This window comes from Schistocerca piceifrons, chromosome 3, assembly GCF_021461385.2.
Source record: "Schistocerca piceifrons isolate TAMUIC-IGC-003096 chromosome 3, iqSchPice1.1, whole genome shotgun sequence".
Lineage (NCBI taxonomy): Eukaryota > Metazoa > Arthropoda > Insecta > Orthoptera > Acrididae > Schistocerca > Schistocerca piceifrons.
In genome coordinates this window covers 201,081,806-201,109,538 of record NC_060140.1, presented here as the reverse complement: position 1 = coordinate 201,109,538, position 27,733 = coordinate 201,081,806, and the positions used below count along the sequence as shown (strand labels likewise).

Here is a 27,733-nt window from a genome sequence, read left to right as displayed (position 1 = left end):
GTACTATAAAGGATTCATTCGTTTTCAAAGCACTATATTTTCCGTATTACAACATGTACAAATACGATTGATGTACGAATACAACTGTAAACTCACCAAGTTTGCTAGTTGCACTCTGCAGATGTTCTGTGAGTAACCCCCTCTGGTCACATGTCCAAGTGAAAGTAGAGTTCATTCCATACGTTACGTAGCTACAGCCTATCAATGGTCAGCACAGCAGCATCAATGCGGTCTCTGAGCTGTTACATTGTTTCTGGCAATGGGTTTACGTAAACATCTCCAAAATAACACGTCACAAGGCGTTAGGTCAGGCGACCTGGTAGCCAAGGGAACTAAGCCACATCGTCACTGCCAGTGGCGGCTGGTGTGTAAGAGCACAAGAGCATGTGAACATCATAACTTTCGACACCTTGCGGGTTTATCGGTTATTCCTTTTTTTTCCTTTATTGAGTTTCGATTCCCCCCATAGGGGGCGGGCTGGCGGCAGCCTAATACGCCGCCTTTCAGCCTACACAATTTGCTTTAAAAAATGAAGATAATAAATAATAAAAGCAGGCGATGAAATCGGTGACTTAAATGGTAAAATGGCGGAAAATTGTGGAACTCAAAACATAAAACAAAAGATTGGTGATGGACAGACAATTAAAAAACACGGCGACAGTCTGGTTTCTGTTCGCAAGATATATAAAAATCACACCCAGCGACAGCATGATTTCTGTTCGCAACACTTTGGAAAGACGCACAACACTGAACACTCACTTGAACACTGCATAAATATGACACACCACAGCCGAGGGCAGACGGGGGGAACCTGGAGAAATGATGGGAAAGAAAAGGGGGGCAAGGAGAGGAAAAAACGAAGTGTGGAGAGGAAGGGGGGGGGGGGGGGAAGGAGCCGACGGAGGACGAGGACTCATAAGAGGGGGGGGGGGGTTGGGCAGAAATGAGAGGGAGTGGGGAAAGGCAGAGGAGAGGAATGCAAAACGACTATTATTTTTCTTTGAAAGCTGTTAAACGTAACACAGACGCTGAGACAGGAGAGGTACGGCACGTAAATCTACCGTGCTACTGCTTTTCTTGACTCCGTGAAACTTGGCATCAGGGTCGCGAGCACGCCTTCAGTTGTCCACCTTTTAAGAAGCTTCTGTGCACGCACATCTCGCGTGATGTAATTGCCTTATGGGCCAAATACATACGGATTTGATAAACAACGTGCACGATTCACGATGTGCACAGGTAGCCCTTGCCACTCAACTAGAAGTTTACATCGGTACCAACAGGTGGTAGCACATGTGGGCAGACTTTTATCCCCGTTCTTTCTGCATAAATCCTGCTAGATGATAGCACTCTCCCCAGATATGTTAATTCTCTCGTGCGTAGTATAATTAGAACGTGCGTCAGCATATGTGAAAGTTGTACTGACAGTAAACCTATTTTGTGGGTTTCCGAATGAGTTATAGTATATTAAGTTATGAATTTCATCATACAGTGATCCATCGAGACGATGAGACTCTTAAGGGAGTAAAGCACATCACCGTCGATTGTGAGATTGTAGCATTTATTCATGCTTCTGAAATCTGTTGATCTTATGGTGAGTCAGCTTTATTTGTGCTATAGGTTCACACTGTGTATACGAAAATTCACGGAAGTCTGTGCCACTGGTTTCTCTGATATTTAGTTAAGCGTGGGTTTGACGGCGTTGTGCTTATGGGCCTAATGGGTCTCAGCGCCTCATTTGTATCCTATATGAACATGATATCTATTATTTCGGACATGTCCGAAAGAACAGATACCATCGGTGACCATGCAGCTCTCTAGATTGAAATGATAATTAAAACAAGACCCTTAAGCTACCGACAGGCGTTGATATACACCAAAGGGGGCAGTTGGAAATGTGTGCCCCTACCGGGACTCGAACCCGACATCTCCTGCTTACATGGCAGACGCTCTATCCATCTGAGCCACCAAGTGCTCAGAGCCTAGTACGACTGCTGGGATTTATTCCTTGCACGCTCCCCGTAAGACCCACATTCCCAACTTAATGTCCACACACTACATTCGTAGTGCTCCTGCCCATTACACACATTACTCGCGGCAGACAATCTTACCGAGTCCCGTAAGAGCTCGGGCAATGCGTGTGCATCCGCACAGAAGAAGATCAATGGTTGGTTAGCCTTAACTACACTCCTGGAAATGGAAAAAAGAACACATTGACACCGGTGTGTCAGACCCACCATACTTGCTCCGGACACTGCGAGAGGGCTGTACAAGCAATGATCACACGCACGGCACAGCGGACACACCAGGAACCGCGGTGTTGGCCGTCGAATGGCGCTAGCTGCGCAGCATTTGTGCACCGCCGCCGTCAGTGTCAGCCAGTTTGCCGTGGCATACGGAGCTCCATCGCAGTCTTTAACACTGGTAGCATGCCGCGACAGCGTGGACGTGAACCGTATGTGCAGTTGACGGACTTTGAGCGAGGGCGTATAGTGGGCATGCGGGAGGCCGGGTGGACGTACCGCCGAATTGCTCAACACGTGGGGCGTGAGGTCTCCACAGTACATCGATGTTGTCGCCAGTGGTCGGCGGAAGGTGCACGTGCCCGTCGACCTGAGACCGGACCGCAGCGACGCACGGATGCACGCCAAGACCGTAGGATCCTACGCAGTGCCGTAGGGGACCGCAACGCCACTTCCCAGCAAATTAGGGACACTGTTGCTCCTGGGGTATCGGGGAGGACCATTCGCAACCGTCTCCATGAAGCTGGGCTACGGTTCCGCACACCGTTAGGCCGTCTTCCGCTCACGCCCCAACATCGTGCAGCCCGCCTCCAGTGGTGTCGCGACAGGCGTGAATGGAGGGACGAATGGAGACGTGTCGTCTTCAGCGATGAGAGTCGCTTCTGCCTTGGTGCCAATGATGGTCGTATGCGTGTTTGGCGCCGTGCAGGTGAGCGCCACAATCAGGACTGCATACGACCGAGGCACACAGGGCCAACACCCGGCATCATGGTGTGGGGAGCGATCTCCTACACTGGCCGTACACCACTGGTGATCGTCGAGGGGACACTGAATAGTGCACGGTACATCCAAACCGTCATCGAACCCATCGTTCTAGCATTCCTAGACCGGCAAGGGAACTTGCTGTTCCAACAGGACAATGCCCGTCCGCACGTATCCCGTGCCACCCAACGTGCTCTAGAAGGTGTAAGTCAACTACCCTGGCCAGCAAGATCTCCGGATCTGTCCCCCATTGAGCATGTTTAGGACTGGATGAAGCGTCGTCTCACGCGGTCTGCACGTCCAGCACGAACGCTGGTCCAACTGAGGCGCCAGGTGGAAATGGCATGGCAAGCCGTTCCACAGGACTACATCCAGCATCTCTACGATCGTCTCCATGGGAGAATAGCAGCCTGCATTGCTGCGAAAGGTGGATATACACTGTACTAGTGCCGACATTGTGCATGCTCTGTTGCCTGTGTCTATGTGCCTGTGGTTCTGTCAGTGTGATCATGTGATGTATCTGACCCCAGGAATGCGTCAATAAAGTTTCCCCTTCCTGGGACAATGAATTCACGGTGTTCTTATTTCAATTTCCAGGAGTGTATATGAAGATGGTATCTGTTCTTTCGGTGAGCCACCGAGGGCACAGAGGACAGTGCGACTGCAGGGATTTATCCCTTGCACGCTCCCATTGAGACCCACATTCCTAACTTAGTGTCCACACATTACATTCGTAGTGCCCCTCGTATTATCTGTTCTTTCGGACATGTCCGAAAGAGCAGATACCATCGGTGACCGTGCAGCTCTCTAGCAAAAATTGATAATTAAATCAAGACCCTTGAGCTGCCAACAGACTTTGATATACATCAACGGGGATAGTTGAAAATGTGTACACCGACCGGAATTCGAAACCGGGATCTCCTGCTTACCCGGCAGACTCACTATCCATCTGAGCCACCGAGGGCACAGAGGTCAGTGTGACTGCAGGAATTTATCCCTTGCACGCTCCCATTGAGACCCACATTCCCAACTTAGTGTCCACACATTACGTTCGTAGTGCCCCTCGTATTATGTGACATCCCACGCGTCCATAACTGCTATAGTGTCGCTCTACGAACACTCTTCTGAGTTTAAACACTTCCACTGGCCACCAAACTCCCCAGACGTGAACATTATTGAACATACCTATGATGCCTTGTAACGCGCTGTTCAGAAGAGGTCTCCACCGCCTCATACTCTTACGGATTTGTGGTCAGCCCTGCAGGATTCATGGTGTCAGTTTCTTCCAGCACTACTTCAGACATTAGTCGAGTCCATGCCATGTCGTGTTGCGGCACATCTGTGCGTTCGCGGGGCGCTATACGATATTAGGCAGGTGTACCGGTTTATTTGGCACTTCAGTGTATGTTGATCCAAAAGGCACGTACAACTGATCTGTTTCACTATGGAGCATTGGTAGATTACAAATTTGGTAATTTATTATTCTGGACTACTCTACCATAGAACACTAGATTACATAACAGAACACTACACTAGACGACACTACTGTACTTAGTATCAGACCCAAGCTGGATATCTCATTTGTCTGGATGGTTAGTCCCCGGCGTGCTGTGGTGCAACTCAGGTGCCACCCAAGGTGTAGAGACTGGGAGATGGCTGCCAGGTTCCTAGGCAGTCCTTTGTGGTCCTCCCCGAGTCTCATCTCCTCACTGCTTCCAGAAGGTTGTCGTAGGTGGCTGTTCTGCCGTGCCACGTCTTGTTGTCATTAAGTATAGCCTCTCCTTGGTTGTCTCTCAGCCAGGTAGCCTTGCAATTCATAAACTGATATTTCAGCTGTCAGCGAGCTCAGTTTACCTCACAGTTCCTTGTTCCTTATTATACTGTAGACTGTTGTATTACCAAATCCATCCCTGTCCTGGTCTGTAACATCTTGTCTAACGCCACTTTCCCAGACAATGTGATTTCGGGTGCCGCTTGCTCCACATTCACAAGTGTGGCGTACTTTTAGTAAGTGGCTGGGATATGGACGATGTCCCGGCTGATAGCTTATAGCTCCACAAGGACAGTAGGACGACATCTGGAGCACCTGTCTGCATGGCGACCATCGTTACGACTTTCCGTGACTGGCAACAGGGATAGGCACGCCGACAACTGAGCGCCCAACAACAACAATGATGGATGCAGAAGTAGCAACTACGTCGTCTTTCCAGACAAATCCCTTTCTGTGTACAGCACCACAATGGACATATCCGTGTGCAGAGGTTCCAAGGAGAACGCTGATCACCAGATGGCATTCGCCATTGTCATATGGGCTCAACATCTGGTGTGATGGCATGGGGCCCCATTAGTTATTTCAAATTCCTTCTTGTTCATGTAACTGCGACTGCATTCGCTGGTTTTGGAAGCCAGTGCTCTGTCGTCCCAGTAAAAAAACAAAGATTTTCGTAATCTCTGATCTATCCTCCTCCTTGACTAAATTAAGTTCACCGTGCCTTGAGTTTATGCGCGTGCCCTTCTACGCTCTAAGAAAGAAAAAAAAGACGCACCATAAAGAAATATCCGAATAGGACCGAAGTGGGTAGATGTGATGTTCCTGTACAGACAAACAAATGATTACAATATCTGATAAATTGTATGATTTACTCAAGAGAAGGGGCTTCAGAAACGGAAAAGTTAATAACGACCGGCCGCTGTGGACGAGCGGCTCTAGGCGCTTCAGTCTGGCAACAGCTACGGTCGCAGGTTCGAATCCTGCCTTGGGCATGGATGTGTGTGATGTCCTTAGGTTAGTTAGGTGTAAGTAGTTCTAAGTTCTAGGCGACTGATGACCTCAGATGTTAAGTCCCATAGTGCTGAGAGCCATTTGAACCAAGTTAATAACGCGTCAGTCCACCTCTGGCCCTTATGCAACCAGTTATTCGGCTCGGTATTGGTTGATGCTGATCATTGGGACTCAGTTCTAACCGGGACTCATCGCTGAAGAGAATTCTACTCTAGTCAGTGAGATTACGACAACCAGGAGTGATGGTCTGGGATGCCATTTCTTTTTGTAGCAGGTCTGCTTTGGTTGTCTTCCGCGGCACCCTTACCGCACAGCGGTACGTCAACGGTATTCTACGCCCCGTTTTGTTGCCCTTCATGGCAAGCCATCCTGGACTTACATTTCAGCAAGATAATGTACGCCTGCGCAAGCCGAGAGTTTCTGCCGCTTATCTTTGTGTTTGCCAAAACCTACTTTGGCCAGCAAGGTTGCCGGGTTTCCCCTCAACGAAGAACGTTTGGAGCCCTATGGCCAGGACCGTCCAACCGTCTCGAGATTTTGACGATCTAACGCGCCAATTGGCGAGAATTTGTCACAATGTCCTTCCAGAAGACATCCAGCAACTTTGACAAACAACGCCAAGCCGAATAACTGTTTGCATAAGGCCTGAGGTGCTCCAACACGTTTTTAACTTGCTTAGTTTGTGAAGCTCTTTCTCTTGAATAAATCAGTCAGTTATTCTGAAATTGTAAGAATTTGTTTGCTTGTATACGAACATCACATCTACCGATTTCCGTCCCATTCGGATAATCACGAGGGTAATCCCAAAAGTAAAGTCTCCTATTTTTTATAAGTACATAGACCTGTTTGCTTCTACAATGGTTTACATCAGTCTACAGCTTGAACATTTAGTTATTTTTCGACATACTCAACATTTCTGTCGACACATTTTTGTAGACGCTCTGGCAGTTTTTGTATGTCCATGTCATACCAGCTCGCCACCATGCTGTTCAGAAAGTTATGAACTTCTTCTTTCACCTCGTCGTCGGAGATGAATCGCTTTATGGCCAAATGTTGTTTTGGAACAGGTGATAGCCACCCGGCGCCAAGTCAAGACTATAGGGTGGGTGGGTGATTATGTTTCACTGAAACTGTTGCAGGAGAGCAACAGTTTGCCGAGCGAAGTGTGTGCGAGCGTTGCCATGGGGAATGTGTACGCCCTTGCTCAACATTCCCCTTCTCCGGTTCTGAATTGGCCGTTTGAGTTTTTTCAGAGTCTCACTGTACCTGTCAGGGTTAATTCTGGTCCCATTGGGCATAAAGTCGACCAACAATACCCCTTTCCGATCCCAAAAAACGGTTGTCATGACTTTACCGGCAGACTGTTTGTTTGAATTTCCGCGGCTTTGACGAAGAAGGGTGCCGCCACGGGCGTGATTGTTGCTTGGTCTCAAGTGTAACGTGGTATGCCCAGGTTTCGTCACCAGTGACGATTGAGTCCAGAAAGTTGTCCTGTTCGGTTGCAAGGCGGTGAAGAAATGCGCGGGAAGCATCAACTCGTTGCCGCACGTGGTCCTCAGTCAGCATGCGTGGTACACATCTTGCACACACCTTCCGGTACTTCAATGTTTCCGTTAAAATTCTGTGAGCGGTGCTTCGGGAACCTCGGGAACCAACGTGCAGAGATCATCCAGGGTGATCCGCCGATCTTCAAGCATGCTTTGCTCAACCTTCAGCACTGTCTACTCAGAAATTGACGGTCTCCCTCTCCTTTGTTCGTCGTGAATTTCGGTCCGACCAGCTGCACACCCTCTACACCACTTACGAACATTTTTGACATACATGTACGAGTCGCCATACACTTCCGTCAATTGGCGATGGATTTCAATCGGCGCAGTGCCCTTTGCGTTCAAAAACCGAATAACTGCGCCCAATTCGCACTTGGCGGTAACATCCAACAGGAGCTCGTTTCTCAACGGCTGCCAAGCCAAGACTGAGCGCCTCAGCGCGGCGTGCGCATGTTTACACACAGCGCGTGAAGCACTCTTCATAACAGTGTGACCAACTGCCACACAAACACACTTCTTATAAAAAAAATACGAGACCTTACTTTTGGGATTACCCTTGTACCTCGTGTTGGATTTTTTTTTGTCTTATAGTGTATAATGGATTGTTTCCTCTATAGTGGTCATTCTCTACTTTACTTGCAAACCGGTGCCATGAACGTAGTTGTGCTCTGTCTGCGTCATTTATCGCTTCTATATATTTTTCTTGATTAAATAAAGAGTTGTTAGCTAGCATTTTCCCAGATATCTCCTTCTTAGCAGAGATAGGTTTGCTGATATTTTCGTTCCAGACTTTATTGACCTTTGTCTGTGATGCCTTACCATTGCCCAAACAACTTCATAACCAGCCTGCTTTGGATGGACAGATAAAGTTTAATTTATTAAACAGTATAAATGTATTCGTCTAGAAGTCATTTTTGATGCATTTAATTCAAAATTACGTAAGCTGTATGGACTAAACGTAATGTGGAAAAGAGCATAAACATGATCATGGACCCTTCTGTGGAAATTATTTTCTTGACTAATTTATTAAAACCGCAGCAGAATTATCACACTTTCTTATTCAAGCTTCTCAGTTCACTTTACTGTTTCAGTTGTCTGATTCCATAAAACCATGTAGCCTGTAACGAAAAGCATGTTCTTATAAGCTATGTTGCTCAGTGCAGTCTTTTATTTTACGGGATGTATGTTGCTAACGGCGAAATTGCTTAGGAAAGAGATAAGACTATTACAGGCCTGCAAAGCGAATTCAGTATTGCACATAATGGGGAACATATGAATTGACTAAACAGGAAACTACACAGCTGCTGCTACTGGAGCCCTATTGCACTTCAGTGTGCAGTTGGAGAAGATAGTCATACCAGAAGCTTACTGTGAAGTCAAAATGACGCGCTACACGATCCGATCACGAGAGTCAATAGCAGTCGACAAATATAAGTCTTTGAAGACACCATGTTGTATGCCGTCGTATTTTGTTGATTCATGTTATAACTTGCGTGTTATCATAGTATGCAGTTTCGAGGCAACAGTGCAGTGGAGATTCATTACAAGCACATCACTCTTGGTACTAATTATTACAGGGTGTTTCAAAAAGGACTTCACAACTTTGAAAATTCATATAAATTAATTCATAGTACCTACAGAGGTGACTGTAGTGTCAATTTGTAGGGAAATACATCAAGTTTTGTCTCGCGTAGTTCGCTAGTGCCGAATCGAACCGTACGGAGAGCTAGTGGCAGTTGCGTTAAAGATGGCTGCCTTCACTGGACCCGAGCATGCTAGCTGTGTGTTTTTGTTTGAAGAATCGAAGTTGGTGACAATGGTTTAGCGTAATTTCCTTACCAAGTACGCTAAAGATCATCCTAGCAGGCCTACAATTTATGAGTGGCTTGAATGTTTCGTAGAGACAGGGTGCTCGGTAAGACATGGGAAAATCACCAGGTCGTCCAAGCACATTTGACGTCGTCGTTGAGCGAGAGAGACACCGTTTCGTCAACAGCCCTACGAAACTGAAGGCCTACTAGGAGGATCCTTAGCGTACTTGTTACGGAAATTACGCTGAACTGTTGTCGACATCGATGCTTCAAACCAAAAGACACAGCTAGCACACGCAGCTCCAGTGAAGGCAGCCATCTTTAACGCAACTGCTGCTAGCAGTCCTTGCGGTGTGATTCGGCACTACCGAACTACGCGAGACAAAACTTGATGTATTTCCCTTCAAAATAATCTTTTTTCAATAAATTTATATGGATTTTTAATGTTGTAAAGTCGTTTTTGAAACACCTTGTATAATAAAATATCAGTAAATGACACATTGGCAATAAAAGCCTTTAGGAGATCCTAAGATGAAAGAAGGAAGTAGGTTCGCGACCTGCTATGTTCTAATTTTTTTGTCATCATCTTCGTATTTATAACGGATTCTGGGACTCTCATATTGATGTAACAGAAATACTTCCTGCAATATTCGATGTTAGTAACGTACAGGGTGTGTCAAACCTGTTGGGTGAAATTGAAACAGGTGGTGATGGGTCCACAACTGATTATATTGAGATAGGGAACCTATGTCGAAAATGTGTATTATTCTGTTACGGGTATACAGAATGTACACCGCATAGGAACAACGTAGCTCCTGCTAACTTTTCAAAGTGACGACGGGCAGTCTCCATGCATGCATGGCAGTGGCACATGGATTTCTGCCGCACTCTCTCAAAGAGTGCTTACAGATAATATAACAGCAACCAGCCACTTTTTTCAGTTCTATTTATTTATTTAAATAGCGCCGTTACCGGTTTCGAACCGATAGGTTCATCTTCAGACGGTTACTTCATGTTAAGATATTTTACATTAGCTTTCATTTTTTGTTTTCCCAAATGATAAAATTTCCTTGGGGTGGTGGTGCCCTACAACCAAAACAAGATGTGAGACAAAGTCTTTTTAACTGCAGCAGTGCCTCACAACGATTTTAAATGATGTAAACAAATCACTAAAGTGAACATATTTTGGTTACTTATCCATTAACTAGCCCAAGTATTGTAAACAAATAGAAGAAAAACTTCGTGCAGCACTTGAATGTTCCATCAACATATTTTGTGTCACACTATTATTTTAGCTTTCCAGATTCACAAAATTTTACAAACATTTTTATTAGCGTTATTTTCTAGCAAGAAATTTGTCCCGTCTGTTGTTTCCATATTTAGCGCGTTGATATCATGAACTTCTTCAACGATCGGTGGCAATTTCGACACTGTTTTCCGCCTAGTTCTGTAAGTAGATTTGCGAAAGCTGTCGACATCTCTGTTATTTCGTGCGTACGTTTCCTTGTAACTGATTGTAAATTAGCTTTGATGGTCTCTCAGAAACGTCTTCTGCGGCTTTTCTCTTGAGATTACAAATTTTCCGTCTGAATTTCGTCACAACGTATTTCCACGCGATTGTGGTTTTGTTGAATCTCCACAGCATTCAACTTCTCAATGGAAGCAGTTTTAATAACTGTCAATTTTTCACTCCCATCTCGCTGCAGCACTTTCCAACAATTTTTGGAGCCCGAAGGTGTTACCTTTCAGAAGTAACATTTTCCCTCCCATACTACTCACTGAAACTGCAAGTGCTTTGGAGGACATGTTAACTCTAAAATGATCTGCAGCAGACATCAACCCTCAAACTGCTGGGAGGTCTTGCGTGTGTTATCTGTGGGCCGTTGGACTATTTTGGGAGGAGTGGGCCCAGTTACCTGCTAACCTACATGGTTTCGGGAGGAAAAGGTCTTGCGCTCGTTAAATATTGGTATAACGGCAGTTTACATATCCTGGGTGGGGGGGGGGGGGGGGGCGGTGCGAGGTAGGGCAGTGAGAGGCAGGATGAGCCTTGGAGTAGGTCTCAATATGTACTTTGACATGACAACAAAAAGTACTCCGTATCTTTGTTAATATTATTTGAAGGCTGGTACTTGGATATGAAATAATTTCTGTAAAAAAAGCTCTGTATATTGCGTAGTCTGTTATCTTGAGCACAACTGTAGTATATGCACGCACTAACAAAATTGGCAGCAACATGCTTGATGGGATTAGCTGCGTCAATTGAAACTGAATGCCGACAATCAGTACGACTTCTTTCCGATCGCTGCCAACTTTAGACAGCATGTTTAATGTTTATTTAACAGCTCCAATACGTCAATAAGATTATTCCAAAAAGTCAAACATACATAACATTTCAGTGACTGTTATCTCAGGGTGCTACTTTTCCTCTCGTAAATGTTCATGGACACCCATATCCGCCTCCTCCCCCCCCCCCCCCCCCCCCCCCCCCCCACATCCTAGATCTCAGGGAAAGGGAAAAATACAGGGTGCGTCAAAAAAATTTATACACACTTTGAAGCGTCATAGAAAATTTATTTCCCGTTCTACAATGTTAAATTTCTGGAAATGGAAAGCTTAAAGTCCAATTGGAAAAATAAATGTACTTTGCAAATGTGATTAATGTTCAAACTGATGGCCTTCGGCATCAATACATTTCTGAGTACGAGTCACCACTGATTTCATACATCATACCAAAGTGTCCAATGAGATTTCTGCACACACCACCTGAATCTCATTCCAAAGTGTGTCCAGGTTACATGGTTTACGTTTGTACACCTCATCTTTTACTGTGCCCCATAAGAAGAAATCCAGTGGCGTGAGGTCTGGAGAGCGTGCAGGAAACTCGATTGGTCCGCTGCATCTTATCCACTGGCCTGGCACATTGTGATGCTCGTATGTCCCTATGATAGTGGGGTGGGGCGCCATTCTGTTGCATATAAAACTCATCATTACTGTATAATGCACGAATGGCAGGGAATATGGAGTCAGCAAGCATTGTTAGGTATGTTTCTCCAGTAACAGTACCTTCAAAGCAGAAAGGCCCAATGAGTCCCCTTGCGGACAAACCACACCACACATTTACACCAGGCAAATTCACAGCCTTTTCAATTGTAATGTGAGGATTATCTTCAGCCCAGTACACACAATTGTGCCTATTGACAGTTCCATCGAGTTTGAATCAGGCTTCATCCGACCAAATTATGCTACCCATAAATCACGGTTCACGTCTCATCATCTCCTGAACCCATTCACAAAAATCTGACCTTCGATCTGGATCGTCGTCGCTTAGATGTTGCACTAGCCTTGCAATGTACACACGAAACTTGCCTTTCTTCAGAATACATAGCACACTACTAGCGCTTACATTACTCTCACGTGCCGCTTGCCTTGAAGATTTTTGAGGCGAATGCTGAAACAGTTCCAAGACCGCAGTTGTGGAATCATCACTTGTAGCTGTACGAGGTCGCCCTGATCGACCTTTATGCACATCAAACACTGTTCCATCAATTTCGAATTTGTCTCATAGATGTGTAATTGTTAACCTTGAAGATGATTCTGTACCATTCTCACTTCTCCACTGTCTTCGAACCACAGCTACATTCTCAAACTTCCAGTACCACTTAATTATCTGCTTCCGCGCTTCAAAGCTCAAACGCACGTCCGCCATGTTGCAGTTACTTCCTTGCCACTGCTGCCACCTGTTGAACACACATAACATTACTTTCTCACAGATATTTAACCTTGTAGAACGGTAAATAAATTGTCTATGACAGTTCAAATTGTGTATACCTTTTTTTACGCACCCTGCATATCGCAATCAGGTGTTTTTATTTCAAGAAAATGATTTATAAAGACTTTATTACGAAGGTTTTTAACAGGATCGAATTGGAACTTTTTTACAGCTACTTACAAGTCGCCATCAGTCTTCCAAGATATTAAAAATACTTCAAACCCCCTCCCCATTTTACCCATTCCCTCTGAAAATTATCGTATGAACGTTCTTGTAGATGTTGTCTACTATATTACACTCGATGAAAGAAGTTCCCTGACAGCAGGTAAGCGCAAACAATAAATGGCTATAGAGCTGTGACAAAATTGAAGCGTTACCATAGAGATGTATTGAAAACCACGTTACTTGACTGGCTGAAGTAGACGTGCGGAGCAGCCACACCAATGTCACGGCTGCTGTCAGGCATCTTCTTTCGCCAACTCTAGTTCACGTTCACAACGCTCAGAAATACCGGTCTTTCTTATTTGATTTCTATCTTTTCAAGTAGTCCCCTCAGCCATCTCGCCTTTTCAGAAAAGCAAATAGGATGTAGGTTGTTCTGCGAGTTCAAAAACGAGGGAAAGACAATGAATCTAAAAGGACTGAAACCCCTCGCCCCACAATTGAATGCCGTGGTTGGTCCTTTCCCACTACTTCCTACAGAGAAGATGGTATTCTTCTCGGCATGCACTGAAACTTATGTTAATTGGTTGTTTGTTTGTATGTGAGGGCACTGAGCAGTAAGGTCATCAGCGTCCTCATTAACCTAATTGGAAACGAAAGTGACTAAAATGTTTAAAAATGTGTACCAAAAGGTAGAAGATGGAATATAAATCTCATCCGCCTGATACACTATCACTCTCTCTCACACTTTCACACGGAAGAAAAAAAGTATATAACAGTCATTTTCTGAAATTCAGTTTGACAGTACACAAATTATAACTACATAATAGCTAAAGTAATGTAGCAGGGAACTGTGCCTGGCTGATCACTGAGAAAGTAGGATGTACTAACCATCCTAAAATCCATTATCTCTTGCCTAATAAACCCCATAGAAGCCCAGACATACCACATAATCTTAAAACACAAACCCCATTCCATTCGTCGTCTCCTAAAACAGCCGGTAAGCCGGTTGAAACTTTTATCTGCCTATATAAAGCACATTATGTTAAAATGTATGTACAAAGCATTGCACACTAGTGGATTCTCTCGCCACAGTACAGTGCCCCATCCAGAGGCACATTAAAATTACTTCCTGACTATTTGAAGCAAATTGCTAATCTTTGCAACACTTAAAAGTTTTATTAAGATCTGACTGGATATGTAGGCAGCCTTTTTCATTCAAACTGTGTTGTAGATAACTGTATCACCTACAAAAGTCTGAGGTTACTAGTAGTACTGTCTGTCAGATCATTAACACAAGACATGTGAAGTTAGGATACCAACACACTTTTCTGAAGCACACCTGCAGTTCCTTCTACATTTGTCGATGACTCTCCATCCAAAATATCGTGCTGTCATCCCAACCAAAAATCTCAAACCAGTCAAAAATTTCATTCGATACCCCATGTGTAAGCATTGTGTTGGTGCATCTGTTGAGAGCAGACTGTATAGTTTCTAATGGTTTTTACAAACATCAACGTGTGCAGCGCAATAAATTGTACAAACACCAAAAATGAGACTCGGAATACGTAATTTTCCTTAATCCATATACTATTCTTCAGGTCAATAAATATCCTGTGCTACACATTTTGTAAAGTAGTCTGTGTTCGCAGTACATCCATACCAAATTTTCTTAAAATCGGTTCAGGGGTTTGGTTGTGAACAGGTGACAGACATACTCCTTTCTGCATCTACGGTGTTAGTATGGATTAAGGATTCTTCCCATTCCATTGGCATGACGATTACAGGAACTTTTTTGTGCGCACTCTAATTAATCTAAACTTGTCTTCAAGGTCCCTAAGCGAGTGACATATGTGGGTCTGTAGTATACCCTTAATTGGGTAGGTAGGTTAGGAAACTTTAAAAGGGAAATGATTAGGATGATGTTAGTCACATACGGATGATGCAAGAATAGGTCTAATGATGAATAAGAAAATAGGAATGCCGATAAGCTACTATGAGCAGCATAGTAAAAGCATTATCGTAGTCAAGATGGACAAAAAGCCGATTACCCACCACAGTAGTGCAAGATTATATGCCAACTAGCTCTGCAGATGATGAGATCAAAGAAATCATACACTCCTGGAAATTGAAATAAGAACACCGTGAATTCATTGTCCCAGGAAGGGGAAACTTTATTGACACATTCCTGGGGTCAGATACATCACATGATCACACTGACAGAACCACAGGCACATAGACACAGGCAACAGAGCATGCACAATGTCGGCACTAGTACAGTGTATATCCACCTTTCGCAGCAATGCAGGCTGCTATTCTCCCATGGAGACGATCGTAGAGATGCTGGATGTAGTCCTGTGGAACGGCTTGCCATGCCATTTCCACCTGGCGCCTCAGTTGGACCAGCGTTCGTGCTGGACGTGCAGACCGCGTGAGACGACGCTTCATCCAGTCCCAAACATGCTCAATGGGGGACAGATCCGGAGATCTCGCTGGCCAGGGTAGTTGACTTACACCTTCTAGAGCACGTTGGGTGGCACGGGATACATGCGGACGTGCATTGTCCTGTTGGAACAGCAAGTTCCCTTGCCGGTCTAGGAATGGTAGAACGATGGGTTCGATGACGGTTTGGATGTACCGTGCACTATTCAGTGTCCCCTCGACGATCACCAGTGGTGTACGGCCCGTGTAGGAGATCGCTCCCCACACCATGATGCCGGGTGTTGGCCCTGTGTGCCTCGGTCGTATGCAGTCCTGATTGTGGCGCTCACCTGCACGGCGCCAAACATGCATACGACCATCATTGGCACCAAGGCAGAAGCGACTCTCATCGCTGAAGACGACACGTCTCCATTCGTCCCTCCATTCACGCCTGTCGCGACACCACTGGAGGCGGGCTGCACGACGTTGGGGCGTGAGCGGAAGACGGCCTAACGGTGTGCGGGACCGTAGCCCAGCTTCATGGAGACGGTTGCGAATGGTCCTCGCCGATATCCCAGGAGCAACAGTGTCCCTAATTTGCTGGGAAGTGGCGGTCCCCTACGGCACTGCGTAGGATCCTACGGTCTTGGCGTGCATCTGTGCGTCGCTGCGGTCCGGTCCCAGGTCGACGGGCACGTGCACCTTCCGCCGACCACTGGCGACAACATCGATGTACTGTGGAGACCTCACGCCTCACGTGTTGAGATATTCGGCGGTACGTCCACCCGGCCTTCCGCATGCCCACTATACGCCCTCGCTCAAAGTCCGTCAACTGCACATACGGTTCACGTCCACGCTGTCGCGGCATGCTACCAGTGTTAAAGACTGCGATGGAGCTCCGTATGCCACGGCAAACTGGCTGACACTGACGGCGGCGGTGCACAAATGCTGCGCAGCTAGCGCCATTCGACGGCCAACACCGCGGTTCCAGGTGTGTCCGCTGTGCCGTGCGTGTGATCATTGCTTGTACAGCCCTCTCGCAGTGTCCGGAGCAAGTATGGTGGGTCTGACACACCGGTGTCAATGTGTTCTTTTTTCCATTTTCAGGAGTGTATTTAGACAGTTAAATGAGAGGAAAATTTAATACTGATGGGTGACTGGAATTCACTAGCAGGAAAAGGAAGAGAAGGAAAATTGGCACGAGAATACGGGCTGGGGGCAATGAATGAAAGAGAAAGCCGCTTGGTACAATTTTGCACAGAGGAAAATGTAATCAGTGCTAACATTTGGTTCAAGATTCATGAAAGAAGGTTGTGTATGTTGTATCCTGTTCTGAAGGAAGGCAGGAAGAAAGAATGAAAGGCGTAACTATGGTTATATAAAAGGCGTTTACTTAACTCAGTGAGTTACCGAACATAATGCAGTCAAATCCAAAGTGTAATTTCATGAATCCCAGCTCATACCCGGGTCCATTACACTATAGCCACTTACGGAGAGAGGCTGTGTAGTTGCAGGCATTTAATACTGATGGGTGACTGGAATTCACTAGCAGGAAAAGGAAGAGAAGGAAAATTGGCACGAGAATACGGGCTGGGGGCAATGAATGAAAGAGAAAGCCGCTTGGTACAATTTTGCACAGAGGAAAATGTAATCAGTGCTAACATTTGGTTCAAGATTCATGAAAGAAGGTTGTGTATGTTGTATCCTGTTCTGAAGGAAGGCAGGAAGAAAGAATGAAAGGCGTAACTATGGTTATATAAAAGGCGTTTACTTAACTCAGTGAGTTACCGAACATAATGCAGTCAAATCCAAAGTGTAATTTCATGAATCCCAGCTCATACCCGGGTCCATTACACTATAGCCACTTACGGAGAGAGGCTGTGTAGTTGCAGACATTGTTCACCATAGCCTGAGGTGGCCTCTTATCCATATTTATGGCTGCCTGTGGTGGCAGTGCTCATAACGTCTGGTGCCGACCTCAGAACTATGAACAGATATATTTGCTAGTCACTGACACTTCCTTGTACGGTAATGGTGAAGTGCTTTCTCACAGAGTTGGATCTAAGGAAAGGTTGCATTTGCATCCAAGCTTTGACCAAGGCTCAGTGCAATGAATGACTGGGGATGGTAATCGAGAAACTGGTCATGGGGTGCACAACCTCATCCAGGAGCGGAACGTCTTCATGAACTGGCGACGACCGTCTGGTGGGGTTGTAGGCAAGGAGAAAAGTGAGAGGGTGGAAAGGACCAGATCTCCATAGCAAGGGCTGCTGACTCTGCGATGATGTCGACAGTGCCACCTCGGCGTACATAAACTCCCCTTCAAGCACAAGCAACGTGGGACCTAAGGGAGGCGAAGGCAGCTGGGGCTGCGATATCCCATATGGTTCCATCTCTGAAACGGAGAAATCTGTGGTAGGGTCACGCCGCCAACAGGAGCGGAGATGATCCATCCTGATGCTGCCAGTGCGTTCTGGAGGAAGCCTGTACAAGATAAAGAGAGCAGCTCAAGAACTGAATGGTGCCGTCCCGTCCGCAGCTCGTGGTCGTGCGGTAGCGTTCTCGCTACCCACGCCCTGGTTCCCGGGTTCGATTCCCGGCGGGGTCAGGGATTTTCTCTGCCTCGTGATGACTGGGTGTTGTGTGATGTCCTTAGGTTAGTTAGGTTTAAGTAGTTCTAAGTTCTAGGGGACTGGTGACCATAGAAGTTAAGTCCCATAGTGCTCAGTGCCATTTGAGGTGCCGTCCCTTTCCTAGCGTCTGTTTTTGTCAAAGTCTCTGAAAAATACGTGTTCACTGACATTAAATTTAGTGTGCTGCAGGGGAAGGACCGACTGCTGTGGTGCAAGCGCCAGATGCTGCAGTGTTCTGTTTGGCACCCATGCAATAGTTCCATAGGCGGCTTTAGTGACTAGTCATTTGTCACCAAATAAAACGCACTTCCATAAAGATACTGGTGGAATTTTTATCATGTCATAGTCAGTGGCAAGTGCTTCCTTCTCTAACTGAAAACAATCGCACTGAACCTTGGTCAAAGCTTGGATGCAAAAGCAACCTGTTTATCCATAGACCCAACTCTGTGCAAACGCACTTAACCAATCCCGCATGCAGAAGTGTCCACTACTAACGTGACTGGCTTAGCAGGATCAAAATTCATTAAACAACTATCACTTGAAAAAGCTTTCTTCAGTTACTGAAAAGCAGTTTGACAGTCGCGAGACAACACAAAGGAACATTTTTCCTGCGTAATCTGTGAAATGGAGCCACAATTTGCGCTGCGTTCAGAATGAAATGAAGGTAGTGAGTGAGTTTTCTTAGGACAGCTTGAAGTTCACTTATGTTGCGAGGTTCCAGGAGGTCACTAATTGCAGTTAAATGAAACTGTGAAGGATGGATGCCCTGAGCTTTGATGACATGACCCAGTACTCGATTTCAGTTTGAAAAAAAAAAAAAGAACACATATCTTTGTTGTACTTGAGAGCAGCAGCTGAGACAACTTGAAATAAACTTCTCGGATTAGAGAGATGTTCCTCAGGGTTGTTTGGGGGAAGAAACCAAATAGCGAGGTCATCGGTCTCATTGGATTAGGGAAGGACGGGGAAGGAAGTCGGCCGTGCTCTTTCAGAGGAACCATCCCGGCATTAGCCTGGAGCGATTTAGGGAAATCACGGAAACCCTAAATCAGGGTGGCCAGACGCGGGATTGAACTGTCGTCCTCCCGAATGCGAGTCCAGTGTGCTAACAATTGCGTCACCTCGCTCGGTGGTGTTCCTCAGGAGTACAACCGGAGACCACAATATCATCCAAATATTTTGCGTGTGAAAGCATTGTAGTAGTCAGCTGTTCAGGTAGTGGTTGGCACTGAAGCACTGGAAAATGCCAAACGTAAAAACTTGAATGACGCCTTATGGATGCTGATCATAAAAACTTTCTGAGACTGCTCGTCCAATAGAATCTGCAAACAGGCACTCCGTAAATCTGTTTTAGAGGAGAAGTGACCTGCTCCTAGCTTGTCCATCAGTTCGCCAGGCTGGGCTAACGGAAATGAGTCAATCTCTGTTTGAAGTTCATCTTTCACTTGAAACCAGCACAGGGTCTCAATACACCAGACGGTTTTCTGATGAGTACAGTAGGAGATGCACACAGACTCTCCGCTACTGCAGTGATTACGCCTTTGTCCTGCCACTTTAACAGTTGCTGTGCCACTTCATCTCCACTGCTTGAGGGACGGGCCGTGCCCGGCAAAAAAGGTTGCGGATTTTCCTTCATTGTAATCATACCTGACAGCTGGTTGCCTTGCCTAGGCCGTCCTAAAAAGTTCACTAAATTATGCACAGAGTTTTGAGACGCTGTCTCGTGGTACAGAGGTATTCACAGGAAGTACATTGTCCTGAATTTGCAACCCAAAAAGATCGACCAAATCAATACCAAAAAATGTATTCACTGATGCTTTAACACAACACTGTGAATGAATTTGTCCTTGTAACTTTACGGAAAGTGACAGGTAGGCTATAAACACCAGGAACTGGGGTGTCATGAATGTTATAAGCTGAGGGGTCTGCGACTTGTACAATGTAGACTTTCGTTACAATTCATACGTGCGTCACTGAAGCTCCTATATCTAACTGCACGAGCAAGTTGAGATCAGCAGTCTGCAAAGTGACAAAGTTTGCTTGCTTGCCGCTTAGTCGGAGAAGAGATCTGAGACTTCTGCGACAGTGATTTTAACACCGACGTGGCACCATGATTAGCGCTACATGGGTTTGAAAGTACGACATTGATATTCATAGACCGACATTTGGGGTGAGGAACAGATCGTTTGTGCGACTTCCTCTTTTGCAAACACAATGAATGTACTTGTCTTGCCTCACTGGAAACACTTTGCGTCATGGGAGCGGCATGCCTGCCGTTTGGGAGACGTGAAGCACAGAGGGCAAGATTTAAGACGGCGTGCAGTCCGCGGCTGCTGTTGCCTGCATGCCACTTCCCTGGCTGTGACTTGGAATGACGCGGCTAGTGAACTGGCCGTGCGACCTGTTTGCCATCAATCCTGCTTTGCACTACAGAAACGTGAGGAGAATCAAAAGTCTACCGCACCACTGTCATAACAGCCCTGTGACTCAATTAACTGCAACATTTGCTTTAATCTAGAGTCAGAATACTTAAGTATTCTAGAACCACACACATACTGCAAGATAGCGTCTCGAATCATAGCACCACTGTAGTATCGACTACATTCACATTCAGTCTTCCAGTGGCTGGTCTGGCCTTGTAGAACGGCTACCTTCTGTTTCTAAAATTGAAGAGGTTGCCTCTGCAAACGGAGAAACTATTAACGAGCAGGAGCCCGTTCACTTGTTCATCAAAGTATTTATGTAATGCAGCAATCAAGACCAAATAGTTCAATGCTTTCGGAGCGGGCGGTGGGAAAAAGTTTATACCCCTGTCTGTATACTGCAACACCTACCGTTGTCAAAAAAGGCGGTTTTCTGTCCATACCTTGAATATGATGTGCAATGAAGAGGGCGTCGAGCTAGAGTGGTATCCGAAGCAGTCTTCCTGCTGTGCATCGAATGCCCTGGTAATTGTAGTGTTGTGGCGCTGCTTTAACTGCCACAAGTGACGCCAATAAATTGGTTTGGAATTGTAGCAGTTGTATCATTGCTGTTATGATCTTTTGGATATGCTGGGCCTGCAACTGAGTTTCTTGACTTAAAGACTGTTCCTGGGGTACATTGCCCATGATTCAGCACACAATAGACACTAATAGAAAACAATGTAATCAATGGAGCTGTAATCCATGTGGCTAGTCATGTGGCTAGGGCCTCTCAGCGGACAGACCGTTCGCAATGTGCAAGTATACTTTTTGCCACCTTCTTTATTGCTTTTCCCACTCTTTCTGCAACATAAATTTTTTTCTATAGTCTTTTTAGTAAACCAGCCATGAGAAATTCAGGTGAAAGACGTAAATTTGTTCTTGACTATGCCAATTCAATTATATGAAATCACTGCTATGTTTTACAAGATTTTTTTCAGGAAACTGCTTTAAACGCAGTTCGCTTACTTTTCAACCTTAAATATGAAATCGTTGTACCGAGAAGTGTCAGAAGAATCCACAAACATGATTTCTCCGGCAGGTGATTCCTGTCCTATCTTTCTCTTTTGTGTTTGCTTTGGTGTCATCGCCCAAAATTTATCACCAAAGAGTCATTCACTAAATTGACCGCTCGTGATCCCATGTGCGCAGTCCTCTGACAGGAAGTACGGCGAGTGGAGACTTCAGCAACAGCGAGGAGCAGTGGGCGTGGCTGCGAGACGTGCGTCGCCAGTTGCGAGCCGACTCCGCAGCTATGGATCCCGTGGCAGAGCTGCGCATGCCGTCCACAAAACGCAGCATCTCGCCCTTGCGTGAGTATCAAATCGATGAACAAAGCCATGTACTCATTGACAGTCTACTCATACTAGCAAACAACTTTCCAGAATGATAATCTGCCACAATGGCTGTCTTGTTCAAAATGGTTCAAATGGCTCTGAGCACTATGCGACTTAACTTCTGAGGCCATCAGTCGCCTAGAACTAAGAACTAATTAAACCTAACTAACCTATGGACATCAAACACATCCATGCCCGAGGCAGGATTCGAACCTGCGACCGTAGCGGTCGCTCGGCTCCAGACTGCAGCTCCTAGAACTGCACGGCCACTCCGGCCGGCCCTAGGCTGTCTTGTGCTGGATAATATTATGCTTTTGTTCTGTCTTTTTCACTGTTGCTCATTTTCAACTGTGTAACCATTTTTAGGTATACGGTACAAAAGTTTTACTACAGTTTCAGATCCACGCAAAATAGCACATTCTTTTTGCACTTTGGCTTTAAATGACTTTTGAAATACGGTGCACAACAGTCGGACTGTTTCTACAACGTATCCCACTCGAAAGAGCCCCACAAACATGTGTAGTAATTCCACTGAAAATGCACTTCGAAATTTGTGACGTTTGACGTGGCAACAATGCACTCTGCAACATCGTTTGACGCAACATTGTTTCCGCGCTTTACTGTGGATGGAGTTCAGAGTTCAGAGTTTAGTCACAATGTATCGCTATTCTATCGAAGAGCGCGTGTTTCTTGTGAAACAATATTGGATTACTGGTTCCATGTAGACATGTCAACGAATGTTTGTTGAACAATTTGGAGACGAGCATATACCGTCTAAATGATGCATACAAAAGTTAATGAACAAGATGGAGAGCAGTGGAACGGTGTTGGATCTTCGCGCTGGGGACGGCCGCCATTACCGGAGGGAAAAGTCACACGTGAAACGAGTGTTGGTCTCTCCTGCGAAGTCTGTTCGACGTTTACCTGAGGAATGTCGAATGTCACAGAGCACATGTCACAGAGCAAGCCAGCCTGTATTCATACAGGTTGTGCAGTTGTTCAGGAACAGAATGTCAGTGACAAAGACAAATGCATTGCATTTTGCCGTTAGTTTCATCAATTTGTTGCTCAGAGGCCAGAAATATTGCAGTACACCTGGTTCAGTGATGAGGCGTGGTTCCACTTCTCTGGCTAATGAAAATCCACATGCACTGTTCGAGCAACCTGTGTTTTCACAAAAGATTCACGTGTTCTTTGCAATATCACAGTGTCACATCATTGGACCAATTTTTATCGAGTCTACTGTGACGAGTGCAGTTTACATCGAAGTTTTTTGGGAATTTGTGAACCAGCTGGATGATGAAAAACTTACCCTCAGCTGGTACCAACAGAATGGCGCCACATGTCTCTAGTGACCATGGCCAAGGTTGAATCATTTGTCCCTGGCAGAGTGTAATTTAAGCAAATGTTTATTTGTGGGGCCTCTTTCTGGTGGGACACCATGTAATAGAATATTAACAATTTTTCTTAAGTTCTATTGTTTTAGGGGTGATCGTTGTTGAGGTGAGAATTTAAGGAGATGGGACCTGGATAAACTGACTAAACCAGAGGTTGTAGAGGGCTTCAGGGAGACCATTAGGGAACGATTGACAGGAATGGGGGAAAGAAATACAGTAAAAGAAGAATGGGTAGCTTTGAGGGATGAAATAGTGAAGGCAGCAGAGGATCAAGTAGGTAAAAAGACGAGGGCTAGTAGAAATCCTTGGGGAACAGAAGATGTATAGAATTTAATCGATGAAACTGAGAAAATATAAAAATGCTGTAAAGGAAGCAGGCAAAAAGGAATACAAACTCCTCAAAAATGGAATCGACAGGAAGTGAAAAACGGCTAAGCAGGGATGGCTAGAGGACAAATGTAAGGCTGTAGAAGCATATCTCTCTAGGGGTGTGATAGATACTGCCTGCAGGAAAATTAAAGAGACCTTTGGAGGAAAGAGAACCACTTGTATGAATATCAAGAGCTCAGATGGAAACCCAGTTCTAAGCAAAGAAGGGAAAGCGGAAAGGGGAAGGAGTATACAGGGTGAAAAGTATTTAAACTGACAAACTCTGGGAGGTTGTAGGGGCATCAAAACAAATATTTTTTCGCTAATGTCATTTTTTCGTATATGGCGTATTTAAACCGGTAGAGGAAGATTTCTCTGGCGGAAATTAATAAAACCAGCAAACACTTTTCCATTTTTTATGACCAAGAGACAACACATTAACACAACCCAATTTCAATTACAGTAGATTTTCAAAAATGCCTCCATTGACACGTAAACAAAGGTTACACCATTGGATCGTGTTCTGTCTGACACAGGAAAAAACTGTAGGAGTATCCTGAATTGTTCCTGTTGCTGCTACTATCTGGACAACCAGATCCTCTTCTGATGCAACAGGAGTTGCGTAAACAAGGTTGCGCACCTCTCTCCACACAAAAAAGTCCAGAGGGGAAATATCTGAGGATCGAGCAGGCCATGGTACAGGATCACCTCTGCCAATCCACGTTTCTGGGAACCGTCGGTCCAGGAATCGACGCACAGAACGACTGAAATGTGCCGGCGCCCCGTCATGTTGGAACCACATGCATTGTCTTGTAGGGAGCGGGACGTCTTCCAGCAATTCTGGCAATGCTCTGGCGAGAAAATTGTAATAGTGCCTGCCATTTAATGGCCTAGGTAGCAGATACGGCCCAATTAAACAGTCCCCAACAACACCAACCAACACATTAATGAAGAACCGCACTTGATGAGCACTAGTAACTGTGGCATGTGGGTTATCCTCACTCCAATCATGCGAATTGTGCATGTTGAAGACTCATCATGCCTGAACGTTGCTTCATCGGTAAACAACACAGAGGATGGAAATGTAGGATGCATTTCACACTGTTCCAGGTACCACTGCGAAAAATGTGATCTCGGTGGATAATCAACTGGTTCCAGGTTGTGGACATGCTGTAAGTGAAATGGACATAACAATTGCTCTTGAAGGACTGTTCTTACATTTGTCTGATTCGTCCTCATGTTACGTGCAATTGCACGAGTGCTGATTGAAGGATCCCACTCCACATGCTGCAAGACAGCAGTGTTCTTACCTTACGACGGCGTCCCTGTCCAGGTAATCTGCTAAATGACCTGGTGTTGATACACTGCAGTAAAGATCGTATGATGCGGGATACGGCGATCAGGATATTGTTGTTGACAAACCCGCTGTGCAGCTCGTCCATTGTGGTGCGCCCTGTAGTACGCACCAACCATATCAGTGTACTCAGTCCACGTGTATCGCTCCATTAGTAAACAGAGACAATGCACTACTACACTGGTGGACAGCAGTTGCCTACAACTGAAGAGCATAATACGCCATCTAACATTTGAAGATCGTAGTACGGCCTCTAACAACTAAAGAGCATAATATGGCCTCCACTGGTTTAAATAATCCTCATAGGAAAACATGACGTTAAGGAAAAATATTTGTTTTGATGTCCCCCTACAACCTCCCAGAGTTTGTCTGTTTAAATACTTTTCACCCTGTATATAGGGTCTATACAAGGGCAATGTACTTGACGACAATATTATGGAAAGGGATGAGGATGTAGATGAAGATGAAATGGGAGATATGATAGTGCTTGAAGAGTTTGACAGAGCACTGAAAGACCTGAGTTGAAACAAGGCCCCAGGAGTAGACAGTTGAACAAGGCCCCAGGAGTAGACAACATTCCATCAGAACTACAGATAGCCTTGGGAGAGCCAGTCCTGACAAAAGTCTACCATCTGGTGAGCACGATGTATGAGACAGGCGAAATACCCTCAGACTTCAAGAAGAATATGATAATTCTAATCCCAAAGAAAGCAGGCGTTGACAGATGTGAAAATTACCGAACTATCAGTTTAATAAGTCACGGCTGCAAAATACTAACGCAAATTCTTTACAGATGAATGGAAAAACTGCTAGAAGCCGACATCGGGGAAGATCAGTTTGGATTCCGTAGAAATGTTGGAATACGTGAGGCAGTACTGACCCTACGACTTATCTTAGAAGATAGATTAAGGAGAGGCAAACCTACGTTTCTAGTATTTGTAGACTTAGAGAAAGCTTTTGACAATGCTAACTGAAACACTCTCTTTCAAATTCTGAAGGTGTCAGGGCTAAAATACAGGGAACGAAAGGCTATTTACAATTTGTACAGCAACCAGATGACAGTTATAAGAGTCGAGGGGCATGAAAGGGAAGCAGTGGTTGGGAAGGGAGTGAGACACGGTTGTAGCCTATCCCCGATGTTATTTAATCTGTATATTGAGCAAGCAGTAAAGGAAACAAAAGAAAAATTTGGAGTAGGAATTAAAAATCCATGGAGAAGAAATAAAAACTTTGAGGTTTGCCGACAACATTGTAATTATGTCAGAGACAACAAAGGACTTGGAAGAGCAGCTGAACGGAACGGACAGTGTCTTGAAAGGAGGCTATAAAGATGAATATTAAAAAAGAAAAACAACAATAATGGAATGTAGTCGAATTAAATCGGCTGATGCTGAGGAAATTAGATTAGGAAATGAGACACTTGAAGTAGTAGATGAGTTCTGCTATTTGGGGAACAAAATAACTAATGATGGTTGAAGTAAGACTGGCAATGGCAAGGAACATGTTTCTGAAGAAGAGATATTAGTTAATATCGAGTTTATATTTAAGTGTCAGGAAGTCATTTCTGAAAGTATTTGTATGGAGTGTAGCCGTGTATGTATTTGAAACATGGGACGATAAATAGTTTGGACAAGAAGAGAATAGAAGCTTTCGAAATGTGGTGCTACAGAAGAATGCTGAAGATTAGATGGGTAGATCACAGAACTAATGAGGAGGTATTGAATAGAATTGGAGAGAAGAGAAATTTGTGGCACAACTTGACTAGAAAAAGGGATCTGTTGGTAGGACACGTTCTGAGGCATCAAGGGATCACCAATTTAGTATTGGAGGGCAGCGTGGAGGGTAAAAGTTGCAGAAGGAGACCAAGAGATGAATGTACTAAGCAGATTCAGAAGGATGTAGGTTGCAGTAGGTACTGGGAGATGAAGAAGCTTGCACAGGATAGAGTAGCATGGAGAGCTGCATCAAACCAGTCTCTGGACTGAAGACCACAACAACAACAACAACAACGACGACAACAACAGCAATTGTTGATCTTGCTTTGCTGTAATATAATTTTATAATTCGATTCATTATGTGTGTTGGAACAAAAAGATAATACTCTAATTAAAATTTGAACTTCGACAATAACCGCTCAGCCGCAGAAACAGTACAGAAATAATTAAAAACAGGTGAAATACTGTACATGAATCTCGAACACTAGCAGCTTCGATGGAATTTTGTATTACTAAGAGTTGTGTTAAGTCAACTACAGAGGATAATGTGGCTGTGGATATTACATATGGTAGTGATGTAGATTAAACTAGTGAAAGTCACCCACATAATGATTTGAGTGGATTTGATGCATTCAACATGACACTTAACAAGACAAGTCAAAGAAGTCAGCATAGAGGAAAATACAAAACCAGCGATTATGCTTTGCCATGATTGACCCTCACCATAGAGCACTCCCTTCCCCCCCTCTCCCCCCTCTCCTGCCCCTCCCACGCATGTGGGCAGTTCAGAGTACAGGGTAGGTACACAGCTGCAAACGGTGTTGACAACAGTCTCAAAGCCATCCAGGAAGATGTAGGCAGCCTCCCATGTGAGTATAGAGTTAGTCTCTGGTAGTCAAGGGAAGAGCAGTTGATAATGGGTGGGGAGGTATGCAGATTGAAAGGATGCCATCACCTGAAGTAGATGCT

General features: G+C 45.1%; 1 protein-coding gene across 1 annotated transcript in view; it reads left to right on the top strand.

Annotated features, from left to right (window-relative positions):
- LOC124789889 overlaps positions 1-27,733 on the top strand; it is a 105,987-nt gene that overhangs the window by 1,123 nt on the left and 77,131 nt on the right. Inside the window, exon 2 of the mRNA XM_047257411.1 lies at positions 21,745-21,905. Within this exon, the coding sequence (XP_047113367.1) occupies positions 21,745-21,905 (161 nt within the window). The remainder of the gene's footprint in view (positions 1-21,744; positions 21,906-27,733) is intronic.